This window comes from Seriola lalandi, unplaced genomic scaffold (assembly GCF_002814215.2).
Source record: "Seriola lalandi dorsalis isolate HSWRI2012SDOR001 ecotype SW California unplaced genomic scaffold, Sedor1 jcf7180002054970, whole genome shotgun sequence".
Taxonomy (NCBI): Eukaryota; Metazoa; Chordata; class Actinopteri; order Carangiformes; family Carangidae; genus Seriola; species Seriola lalandi.
This window is the reverse complement of record NW_019525521.1, coordinates 818,546-831,744: the sequence shown is the minus strand read 5'-3', so window position 1 is coordinate 831,744 and position 13,199 is coordinate 818,546. Positions and strand designations below refer to the sequence as shown.

The following is a 13,199-nucleotide window of genomic DNA, read 5'->3' as shown; positions in this document are numbered from 1 at the left end:
GAGCAGAATATGAGGAGTGGCGCGATTTGTGCCCGTTGCAACAAAAAAGGGGGGCAGAGTGTTCAGAGTCTGCTCAGGAGACCAGTAATATTCCGGCAGGATTTATTCTACCTTAATGACTCTGGACATGCCGTGCTTTGCCCTGCACTCACTGGTCCAACCCCAACCCCCACCCACCCACACCCCCTCCCCTTTTGCTCCAATCTAATGCTAAAATATTGTTTTATAGCCTCGTAGACTGGCTGTCGACACACCCACAGTGGACACGCACACTTCTTTATATTATAGACTTTTGAGCGACGGAAGTTTTCTGCATTTTAAATATATGTAATTCTAAAAAAAAAAAAACGTAGAGCGCAAAAAAAGAAAAACAAGAGGAAGCTGCATCATTTCCCACATTCTACCAAAAAAAATAAACCCCCTCTTAAAGATGCAAATATCTGTGCGCGGCGCATTTTGAAAAATCCAGCGGTCAAGGTGACAGTGAGGAGCCGGGGTGAGGAGGACTAGATTTGCAGAGGTGCGGAGTGTGATCCACTAGACTGACGTCTCTCCGGTAGCGCAGACGGAGACCGCAGCCCGGCTATTTCACAGACTTCAATAGAGCCGAGCAGTCGACAGTCTCTCCTCCTGCAGAGACACAGAGAGGAGGAGGAAGAAGAAAAAAAAAAAAACCTAAAGAACTTCAGCACCGACAAAGCTGTGTTTTTTTTGCAGCATGTTCCACCTTCGGCAATCTCCGTTTAAACACACTCGCTCAGCAACTGTTTGATTTTGCTGGTGTGTGAGGCTGCTTTTTTTTCTGGGGGAAAGATTCGTCTTTTTTCCTGCCTTCGGCTGATGTAAAGAAATCTCCCCTCTCTATATTGGAATGATGTGGACCTCTCATGATACTGTTGGATTTGTTTTCTTAGCCGGATTTTGCGTGCAATTGGGATTCTCCTTTGAAGGTAAGAATCGCATGTTTCCTTCAGTGTGTTTTCGGTGGCATCGTGTCGGGATTGCTGCCCTGCATGGTGGAGGCTGCTCGGTCGGAGAAAGTGTTAAAAGTGCGCAGCCTTTTCTGGAAAAGGCTCAGGACGCTGTTTGGAAGGAGATGGAGGATGTTTTAAGTCAAAGGGATTGTCAAAGAGAAAAGCAAGGTTGCGTCTTTTTCTTTTTTTTTTTTTTCTTTACTGGTGATGTCGAGAAAAAAATGCAACTGGTGATCGTTTGAAATCAAGTCATTTGGCGTCATGTGGAGGAGAGAACACAGATGTTCTTTGTTTTTTGTTTTTTTAGTTTCTTTGCATTTTCTCTCATGATATAAAAAAGGTTGAGGCCATGAAGAGAAATAACTTGTGAGAAGTGGCCGATGAGCCCGTGATTTCAGCACCGCGGACGCTGCTGCATGACGCTGTCCGTGGTCCTGAAAGCGACAGTCCAGAGCATGTCTGCCCTGCTTCATCTCTGATTACTTTCTAACTGCCTCTGCGCTCCTCTTCCTCATTAAAGCTGCATTCCCAGATCGCCCATAAACGCGCACAAACCTACAAACAGTCTAAGAACGGCGGCGGTTTCTTATACAGAATGTAAATCACGGTTTGGTATCAAAGTTTGCATGCACGGATATCCTCACGCTTTTTTCCCATCGTCGCCCTCACTCTGCTTCAGGCTATATTCTCCTTTTTCTCTCCCTCAAACCAAACTCATCTGTTATTTTCCGTGTTTTTCACTTTAAGGCTCTTTGTGTTTGTTCACATTCTGCTACAGACAAGTTTATTCAGTGATTAATCCAGGTGTCAAAAATAGCTGCACAACGGCCACATAATGACACACAACACGGAGTGATGGAGTGAAATAGAATTTAAAAAAAAAAAACCTCCCATAAAAACATCAACCCGCTCGAAATGAGGCGTCTGAATCAAGTGGCCGTGGTGCGACTGTGCGTTATGTAAATTCCCGATGAAGACGCGTCAGTGTCTGTGACATGGGGGGAGGTGTGGGGGAGTGGGGGGAATAGGGGGGAACGGGGGGGGCGCCATCTCCTTCAATTAGAACAAGAAAGCACCTTAATCAAGCGCTTGGCTCCGGTAAAGCAGCCGCCGGTGAGGCAGCGTTACCCGCGGTCACGGTCATGACAACGGCCACAGGCGGACTAGTATAAGTGATCATTTGCAAGGAGAAATAATGCAAACTGTCCTCATCATATACACCCCCCCTCCCCCTTCCCCAATTCTCTCATCCGCAGGTCGCTTCACGGATCTGCCCTCCAACATGACGGTTAAAGAGGGACAAAACATTGAAATGGCGTGTGCTTTCCAGAGCGGAACCGCGTCTGTGTATTTGGAGATCCAATGGTGGTTCGTGAAAGCACCGGAACCCACTGACAGCGAGGAGGACGTCGATGCTGAGGAGGTACAAATGGATCCTTTTCCTTTTTTTTCCAAGAGCTGTGCGCGTTATGTTTTAAGCACACCCACTCATGGAGGGAATAAGGGCATCCAACATGTTTCCGCGCTATTACGCACGAGCACCTTATGTCGTCGGCGTCGAGCTCCTGTGGCAGCCCTGAAGACGATGTCAGGCAGTCATGCTGCAACTTTTCAGCTCACCTGCTTTCTTTCTTGCAAGGAATTAAATGTTATAACCCTTCACACATCCTCAGCTGCTGCTCAAAAACTCCATTCACAGTCAGCTGGTTGAAACTTCTCTTTTCTCAGCTTAAAATAAGATAACTGAAACCCTGTTAGAGTTTCATCCACACACACAGACTCTTTGTTTAATGAGAAATTACTCAATATCCATCAATTCTTTATCAATTTCTTTATACTTGATATGAATGTTTTGGATTCTTTCCTTCAGAAGAGTTAAAATATCCCCTCCACACACTGAGCAGGGAGCAGTGAAGAAAAAAAAGAAAAAGTAACAGGAACAGGAACATTAATCAAAAACTACTGTGAAAAAAAAGAAAAGGAAAGAAATGAGCACGTTCTGGATATTAATTATAAGATAAATGAAGTAAATGAGCCTGACTATTCATGAATGGATAAAAAAATGGGTGAATCAATGCAGCCGAAGCATATTCTTGTATCTTGCCTCATTAAACAGTGCAATGGAGGCGCTTTGGCTTTTTTTATTTTGTTTGTTATGTGTTGCCGTTGCATTACTGCTGGTTATGATGACAGCTTCCCTCGCCCCAAATAATGATCGGCTGCTTAGTGGATGAAAGTGACTAAATGTGTTTGCTGCATTCAAATGGATGGAAATGACTTGCTCGCACATTGTGTGGCAGGTAGCTGCGTGTCAAGATTTGGAAGGGCTGGTGTGTTGTCGTGACAGGCATCAAACGGTGCTCTTTCTATTTGTGTGACAAAGAGACGTGTGTGCGTGTGTGTGTGTGTGTATGCGACGGAGCGGATGGCTGGATATCCATGTGGCTTTAATTATTGTTCCATTGTTGCTCAGCTCAGCATAGTGGCATCAGCCAGGCTTTGATGTGGGTTTGATCCCACGTGACTCTTGGATGTTGGGCTGAAGTGGCCTATTGATGCAGACATCACATTGTTACCCACATTTCTTATCACGGAAGGCTGTTTGAAATGAAAGCTGTTCTGTGTGTGTGTGTGTGTGTGTGTGTGTTTGTCCTGCAGCGCTGCAGTTTGAATGGGAACACAGTCAAGGCTGTGTGTGAGATGCTGCTTGGGAACCAGCTGGTCTCCTGGAAATTTAGAGGAAATGATCGTGATGTCTTCGAATGCAAATATTTATGCAGATATGAGCGGCACGCATGAAAAGTGAGAGTTGTTGGATCTTTAAAAGGGCGACATGAAAAGAGGAACAGACAGCAGTTTCAGATTGAGATGGTGCAGAGGAAGAGTAAGAGTCACGTAGAATGGTGGGTGGTTACTTCAACTCTCAGTGACCCAGGATCAGTCCTCAACTTTACAAGTATTCTACTGTGACACTGTAATATTTTTTTAGTCAGAATCCTTCTTCAAAATTCAAATGTAAAACATCCGAACACAACAAAACTCTCCATGGTGACATCTAAACCCCGTACCCATCCTCATCCAAACGATAAAAACTGATACACAGCGCACAAAGAGAAGGGAAAATACAGCAATAAATAAACATTATGGCAACAGTCCAAGATGATGAGTTATCAAATTACAAGCGCCCTGCATAACATGCAGACGTTCACAGGCAACCAGTGTCCCTACAGACAGCAATACAAAAATGACGTTAAAATGTAATTTAAACTTATACAATGCTGCAAATAGAGTCAATTTTGTTGTTTTCAAGAAATAAACATTAATAAAACAACATACAATACTCACAAGTGTTGCCAGGTACAGTCAAGCAGGCAAGACAGTACATACAGTATATCTAAAAAAACTACATTTCGTCGTCCGCCCCGTTCTCCTGATCGGGATATTTCAGGAACGGCTGAAGGGAATTTTTTCAACTTCGGCACAAATGTTCATTCAGAGTCTGGATTGAAGGTCAAAGGTCAAGGTCACTCTGACTGAAGTTTTGGCCATAACTCCAGAATGAATACGCTAATTATGACACAATTTCACACCAATGTCTAATAGGATAAAATGATGACATTTTCAAACAAAAAGGTCAAAGATAAATTTCACTGTGACATCATAACGATCTGAAAATACACTTTTCCTGCCGTAAATTAAGGCTGTAACTCAGCAACAGAAGGAGAGATTGGGACCATTTGGTTGGACAGTGAACTGCTGACACTCACCTTGGTGTTCACATTGAAACTGTGGTGATTGTGTAGATCTGTGCTGCTGGGTTGAAGTTGTGCATGAAGCCTCCATGTTTAAGAATTTGTAGCTACTTTGCAGAAACATCCATATTTGAAGCGTTGTCCACTGTCATGGCAACAACTTCTTTTCAACTTGTTTCTCTAAATGAACGCTCATACAGTAGTAAACATGCAGCAGAGCAAGAACAACAACGCTTTACAAAGTCAAATTAGTTTTGTTTATATATCTGAATATCACAAAATACACACATTCCTTCAAATTCTTCACGACATATAAGAAAGGCGATGAGTGTGGACAGACTTGGATGTGAACTGTAACTTGACTGCTTGGCGGAGGCATACAGCCGCGGGGCGGTAATTCTAGGTTTCACATGCAGCAGGCTGCTTAATTCAGACAGGATTTAAACTGCTGTTTAAGGAGCCTTTATTCCACAGCATTAGAATTCATGTATTAGCTATTACCATTCCACACTGAACCGCTATGATCTCCAAATTACAATCTGCTATTTTTGGTGACCGATCTTAGATTGTAGTTCCTTGATCTGAGGTTAATTCCAATTCAAATTTAAGTCTGAGCTGAGTGAAAGAAGCAAAGACGTTATTAATATATATGTCAGCAACAGTTACAGTCCCTCGTAATGAGAAAGCATTTAATCATAGCAAAATTTTAACCCTTTAATTTCCCCCTTAATTTGAATTTTGGAATCTCTGGGATTCAGAATAGAATTCACTCTTAGTCTCTTCATTGTCTTTTTTATTGTTCATGTCTCTCAGAAAACAAACACAAAACAATGCAATACATAGAGTACAGTGAACATATGGTCATATATACACATATATGCCTATATATACTTACTTATTTCTTATATTTATTCACAAGGATGAAACAGGTTGATCGTGGCAGCGTTAGCCAGCTGCTTATTTTTCATAACTGCTTTAAAAACACGTTCAGGGAATTAAGATTAAGTGAAAAATGATAGTAACAAGGCCGTCAGAATAAAATGAGAAATAAATACTTTTATCAGACATCCTTCTAATCTCTGCTTTTTCCCTTGTGAATTACTTTATGAAAATATTCCAGTACTTTGACCAGATCTTAACCCGCAGACATAAGTACCAGACATTGCTTTGTTTTAAGGGATAATTGTGGCATTTTAAACCTTAAAAACACCTACAAGTCTAAACAAGTCTCAGTAATTCCTTAAAACAGCTGGGCACTGTAGTTTTTATCAGACATGACTCAAACAGGAAGAAATACTGCAGTTGTTAGGAACTATTTTCAGTGGCGGATTAACACACTAGTATTTGGAGCGGCAGCACGGTGTGTGTGGGACTGAGTCTAAATAAACTACAGTGTGTGTGTTCATGGTGATGAAAGAACAGTTCAACAGTGTGACTCACTGATGTGTTTAATAACAGAGCTCTAATAATACTTAATTGACTTGTTAGTAATTCTGCTCATGGGATCTGTTGACAATTACAAAAATATATCCGTCAGTCTATCAATCTGCAGTTAATGTGATGTGGAGAGAAAACATGCAAAATCACCGGTGACTAAACCTGACTGTTTCCTACATGTACAATAGTCTGTCCAATGTTCACAAAATATTATTTGTACTGAGGAAAATAACATCCATAAGATTCATGCACTGGACATGGATTAGAGAGGAAAAAACCAAAACAAAACACAAACAAACATGTCAATAGAGAAAGCTGCTGTTTGGTTACAGCTTTCACAACAAGTGGTAAATGATTCTCCTCTCAGATTATAAATGACACGCTGCCAGTTCATAATTATGCACAAACACAGGCAGAGAGAAACAAAATATTCACACCTCCATGACAAAGAGGAGTCACGCTGCTGACGGGCTCCGCTACACTGTGATGTTGTTGATTCAAGTCAAAGAGTAAAGATACACAGAGAGGAGAGAGGGGGGGTGATGGGGGTGATGGGGGTGATGCAGAACATGAGCAGATTGCTGCTGTGGTGCCGGGTCTTGAGTCTGCTTTTTCATTTTGGATGCAGCGATTTTTTTGTGTCTGAGGCCGCGTGAGCCGTGATGATGACACGTGATGATGACACGTGATGATGACACGTGATGATGACACGTGATGATGTCGTGTAGTCTAATGTTGTTTGCATGTTCTGTTTTTGGCATTTGTGGTTACAATACACCGAGGCTGAAAGGCAACTCTAAAAGAAACAAAGAGTATGATCATGTGTGCATCACAGATTTGGTGCTATATTCGATAATATCGAATATCGCGATGTTTCCACCATATGCAATATTTTTCATCATAATTTTTCATTTTTGCAGTCTGCTCTGCTGCTGAGTCAGACCCTCATTTCACTGCTTTGTTTACTGTACGTTGATCCTCGCCTGTGTGACGACCCTCTCCATTATGTTTACCTGTTGCTTCCTGTGTGTGGCTGCTTCCTTTGCAGGTACTGGAGGTGGGTGTGGCAAAGATTACGATTACGACCTTTTAGGTGACTTATAAGATTTGTTGTGTTAAAACTTGCCGTCTTTTTTCCTCCTCTCAGAATCCTTGCTGAACATGTTTTTGCAAATTGCAATGGCGTTGACCTCCGCTGCCACCGAGAAAAACATCCAGACAGCGAAGACATGTTGGCTCTCAACTCCAGACATGAGCGCAGTACTGAGGTGCAGCAATTGACGTCATGAGCGCGACAACTTAGACTCATTTTGGTTTGGTTTAGCCACATAGTGCCACCCGCTGGCGTAGCAATGCCACTGCATTATCAGATCTATCTATCGGGTTTAAATTTCATTATTGAAGCAATAAAAAATGGCATGCTTTTGCCACAATAGAATGATAATTTATCGGGCCTGATTACTGTCGTGCATCCTTAAAAATTTGTATAGCACGTTTCAAAAATAAGTTTACAAAGTTTACCACCCTCTGTCTCAAGCTTCTCCCTTGTAGCCGAGAGCAGCAGCTGATTTGCAGATCTAAGAGAGCGAGGTTCTCGTTAGAACCCATGCTTCAGTGCTTTGAACACGTTGAAGACGGGTGATGGATTTCCTGAGAAACCCGGAAAATGAGGAATTGCAGTGATCAGTGTGGGTGGAGACAAAAGTGTGGATGAGAGTTTGAGTGTCACTGAATGAAAGAAAGGATCTGATCTTGGCAACACTCCTGGTTTGACCGATGACCTCGTGGCTGCACTGTAAACCGTGGGAAACTAAAGTTTGCTTAAAAAAAGAGTGATATCATATATCTACGTTTGGGTTTGACAGTATCGAGCACCATTATTTTGTGGATCTGAGGATGAGTTTTTGAGCTATGAGCAGGAGCAGAGTTTGTTGGAGGGCTTACTGGTGTATGTATCATAGCAAAGGCATTTTTATTTCATTTTTAAATACACAATACCATTTTTTTTAAATCAGCTGTCCAAGATGACAGTAATGAGCTGTTTACTACAGTGAGAGGTGTAGTGGTTCACACTGATCCCGCCTCTGCAGAACTGGGACACAGGCCGCTCGTTTTGGATGTTCTAGATGTTTTTGGTGACCCCCCCCCCCCAGGAAGACGGCAATCCAAGTTCAGTAATGCATTTCATAAGAAATAAAAACAAAAACAGTGGACAGTTTTTCTCCAGTACAACACTGGTTAGTCATCGACTGTTTTTGTCTTCTTCAGGCTACTGTCTGAGGGTGTTTCAGTTTCCTTGTACAGTCCATTGCTCAGTCATGTGATTTGTAGATCAGGGGGTCCCACTCTTCTTAGTTTGTGACCACTCAAAGTAGATGTCTCCTCGAAATTACATTAGTATTCTGCTAATTTGTTTTGTCGAATTTGCTTTGAAGGAAATGTCATTGCTGCCTACAGAGTGCTTCCACTGTGTGGGCTGGAGGTCGGGTTGACGGTGAGAATACAAAACACAGGACTGCACATGTCCAAGGGGCCGGTGACACAAAGACAGACTCTGACTGTGTCTTAGATATAACCAGTAGTCAGACACAAAGCAGTTTAGTTCTTGACTATCTTAAGATAGGTAACCCTAACCCTGGTACAATGAATTCTGGGTAAATTAAGAGGTCTTTTTTAAAACAAACAAAACTAAAATAAAAAAAACAAAAACAGTGTTTGTCTTTCAGAAGAATTTAACAGTTACAAAGACCTTTTACTTTGGAAATTCAATAAAGAGTGAAACAATAAAAAGAAAAATCTGACAAAAACAGCTGCAGTCTCCAAACACTCTTTCCCTTCTCATCGCTCTCTCCATGATAATGTTAGCAAACCATATATGTGCCATGTTTTCCTCTTTTTTTGTTGCTGGGTGGTACTGCTCAGCGCAGATGTCATTGATTGTTACCACGGTAACATGGGTCTTAGACCTGAGTTAGTGTGGGTGCAAGATGTCTAATGTTTTTGGCTTAAAATGAGTCAATGAGTCTTAAATAACAAATATTGCCTGTAAATAACCACAAAAACATGAATGATGTCAACATTACCAAAGTTAATTCATTATCTTTCTTGAAAAAGCAAATTTGAGATAAAAAATATATGAAATATTGGTTGACAAGTTATTTCATTGGACTCATGGGAGGGTCAGGGTTCAGTAATCACTGTAGATATGAAGTATGCAAAACATTTCCATCATCTTTCCAAACGAAATATTTAGTCTCACCTAGAAGATACAAAAACAAAATGCAGACTATTACAAAAAAACATGATCAATATAAATAACTATAAAGAGAAAACATAAAACTTTTCTAAACACTCTTTACAAAATACAATATTCCCATTCATGTTTTTCATTACACAGCATTAAAGCTCTTTCAACCTCATGCTCAAAACGCTGCATACTTACATTTCTTCCATCTGTTAATACTCATGGATAAATTTACTGTAACTGATGTCAAAGTCAAACATTCAGAGTGCTTTGGTAGTGGAATAGTTCCCCCTCCTCTCTCCACCGTGTTTCCTGTCTGCCTCTCTGCTGCTCGTCAAATAAAAGGCAAAACCCACCAAACGAAGGTCAAACAACAGTTGACCACGACATATTTTTAGTGTTGATATTGTTACACACTCTGCGGTGTCCAGGCTGTGATCTCGTCACTCCCCACAACCACAAGCAGAAGGAAACACCGTGTTCTGCACAGCAGACAGTTTCCCGAGGGGAGAGGCAGACTCTGCAGAGGCTGCAGGTGGTAGAGCTGAACGTGTTCGTGCAAAGCTCATGGTTCCTCATGGGGTGTGATCATGCTTCATGGTATTTACCATATTTTGTTTAAAGCTTTAATAAGGTCAGAAGAAAAAAAACAAAGTGGGACTATGTGCAACCTGATCTCACAGAAATCTGACCACGGCCTCTTAACACTGCATTACACGTCGGTGCCACAGAATCTGTCGAATTACGTGCTGGCGCCACGGCAACAACGCCAATGGAAAGTCAATTAGGATCCTTTGTCATGGTGGACACACAACAGCATCATGCAAGGGGCGCTGATTTCTATGCCATCAATTTGGCATTGAGAGCGTAGCAGCAGACTGTAGTTGATTGGCTGAAGCAGCTTAAAGGCTCAGTTTCGTTCATTTTACTTATTGTGATATGAAAATGCAGAATCAGTGACTTTAAACTTTGCCCCTCTGAGATGCAAAATCAATATACATTTAAATGTAAGCGTTGTCCCTAAGAACTCATGAAGTTGGTTAACCTCTGCATATTACAAGCTAGACGTAGGAATGAACTGTCTTCTTGCAGAGCAATTGAAAGGCATATATATTTTTCTTAATATATGGGATTCATTCTTCACATTGTTGGAATCAATACCTGATAACCTAACTTCTTAAATTTGGAATTTAGCAAGTGAGACTGTATTATTGTAACCATGACAAACAAGGGCTGGTATGCCTGCCACCATAGGGGGGCGCTATTTCAGGAGACACTGCCACCATTTCTAAACCTTTTTGTTTTGATTTTCTGTTCAAACACCCTGTTAGCGTAGCGCTGATCACCATGATGAAGAGCAGTTATGAGCAAAAACTGTAAATCGCCTCATGCTGGGCGTCATAGATCCAGATCACCACCATCTATTCAGCCACACGTGAGTCAAATCTGTAGTTAGTCTCGTAATATCATACATAAACGTCAGAGGTGAACACATAATGTGTTTTCTCTGGTGGGGGGGTAATAAATACACCAAGCGTAAATAAGTATATCCAGAGGCTGTGAATTTCAGGTGTGCTGCTTTGACCTCTATCATAGAACCAGAGAGCACAGAACAGAACAGCACACAGCCTCCTGGGCAACAGTAATACCTGAGGGGTATATGTCACACATGACGGACGAGGAGCCTCATTTCCATGTATTTCAATTTGAAAAATACATTAGTGAATTCCACTTTTGGTTTTAAACCCTAAATCCCTCTTACTCTGAAGAGGTGGATTCGATTCTTCTCCGGGTTTGATCTCTCTTTTTTATCCAGCTAATCCGCCCACTGTTGTTTGCCATAAGATCAATTTATTGAGTAAATCTTTACAACCCTGTCCACTGGTAATTCTATTTGGTGTGGGATTATGTCTGGATATAAGGGGAGAGGGAAAAATATCTGTGAAGGTAACTGTTCTGATCCTTTCAGCCAGTGCTCAGTGAGTTTGCACTTGTGTATTGATATTCCTGCTTAGGTTCAGAATAAATATATGAATAATAAAAACAGTTTAGAATCAATTTAAAGCTTTCTGTGAGCAGAAAAAAAGGTCTCTGCATGTCTGGAATAGCAGAAAGGCTCCACCTCGCCTGGATGAATTTCTAAGCTGTATCAAGCGAAAGGCAAGAGAGTCAGAATCAGAGATGGTGCTGGAGACTCGACGCAGATGTGTGCCGTTTAAAAATTCATACTGCATTTCATTCCTCAAATACCGCCCGGAGTGTATGAATGGCTAGTCTGCTGCTGAAGTCAAATGTGGATTTGCCTGACCTGGGATATGTTAAAAGGTGGTGTGATGTGTCTGTGAAAGTGAGGTGAATTTAAAAAAAAAAAAAAGGTAAGCAGACACGATGCAGGGCTTTTTTGTTAGCGAGTGAAAACAGGGATCAGCTGAGGCCTGTGGTCAGGATTCAAAATGACCATTAAAACATCCGCCGGTGCACTTTGACCGGAATGCACTCAAGCCACAGCGAGCTTTACCTCTCTTAACAAGTGAGTTTATAAATCCAGTGGGTGTAACAGCAAGGAAGCATAAAATCCATTGGCTGCCGTGCTCTATGAGTGACCTTACTGTCTGCCTCTCCGCCCCTCCATCACTGCCTGACTGCAGCTTGTGCAGCCCTCCTCCAACACTCTCACCGAGGTAACTGCACCAGGAGTCAATACGATGCACCAGGCGCAGTCCTGGTAACACGCTCTCATCAGCTCCGCCATGCACACACACACACACACACACACACACACACACACACAGTTCTGTAATGATTGTAATGGTTTCCAGAGCGTTTGCGGTGAACACGAGTTCTCTGCGGGAGGCTGCCGTTTTTGTGTGAGCATGCACTGACACGCGAGACAACTTGCTGCTTTCATTTTCAACTAGTGGACCACGGACTGCTTACTCAGGCTCCCATCATCAGTCATGCAAAGAGGGCTTCCTTTGAAATCACTGATAGCTGCTGCATTACTCTCACTGCTGCTTACTCGTGTTTTACCGCCCCAGTGGCACATCTCACTGTTTCTCTTTCATATTCTGAAATAAAATAAATACAACTGCCTTTAGAATCACATGGCCCTTGCTACTTTTAGCTAAAGCGTACGGCTCTGGATCAACCACTCAGTTTAATATTTAAAAATTAATAATGATAAATAAAGTAAGACAACATAAAATCATAGCAGTTATCGCACAAAAAGACTAAAACAGCATCAAGCCCGTTGGTTCATACTGAAAGCATATACATGTAACATCCTTCTTGCAGTCAAAAATAATGTCATAGTTATTTCTAAATTATTTTCATTTTGTTTTATCATTGAATGGAAGAAAAAAATGGTCTGAACTGGGAGATTGAGCTGAAATGTCACTTCAGCTTCAGAGGAGGCATGCCGGTGTGCACGTTTGATTGACAGCTAACAAGGGCAAGTTGACATGGTGTCAACAAACCGAGGCCGGGCGGCGCGTTATTAGCAGTGGTGCTGAAGAAAGAGAGAGCCACGATGTTTAGCAAAAAAACTAAAAACGGATCCAAACTGACCAGTTATTGACATTTGCTTTTTATAAGATTTGGTGTAAGGTGTAGTAGCTAATTAGCTGCCAAGTCTGTGAGCTAATGGGGACCATAGAGACATGTCTGCATGTTTGTGAGGTGGATGAAGGTAGAGAAAGTAGAGGCGCGACCCATTAGCCAAATGATTGTCCTTTAGCCTCTGAGAGTGAGTGTGTGTGTGTGTGTGTGTGTGTGTGTGTGTGTGTGTGTGTG

General features: G+C 41.9%; 1 protein-coding gene across 1 annotated transcript in view; it reads left to right on the top strand.

The window, feature by feature from the left end:
• Nucleotides 1-276: 276 nt before the first annotated feature.
• The window catches only part of vstm2a (V-set and transmembrane domain containing 2A), an 82,012-nt gene continuing 69,089 nt past the window's right edge, over nucleotides 277-13,199 (top strand). Inside the window, exons 1-2 of the mRNA XM_023395878.2 lie at nucleotides 277-950; nucleotides 2,231-2,397. Coding sequence (XP_023251646.1) covers nucleotides 872-950; nucleotides 2,231-2,397 — 246 coding nt within the window. The 5' untranslated portion in view covers nucleotides 277-871. The remainder of the gene's footprint in view (nucleotides 951-2,230; nucleotides 2,398-13,199) is intronic.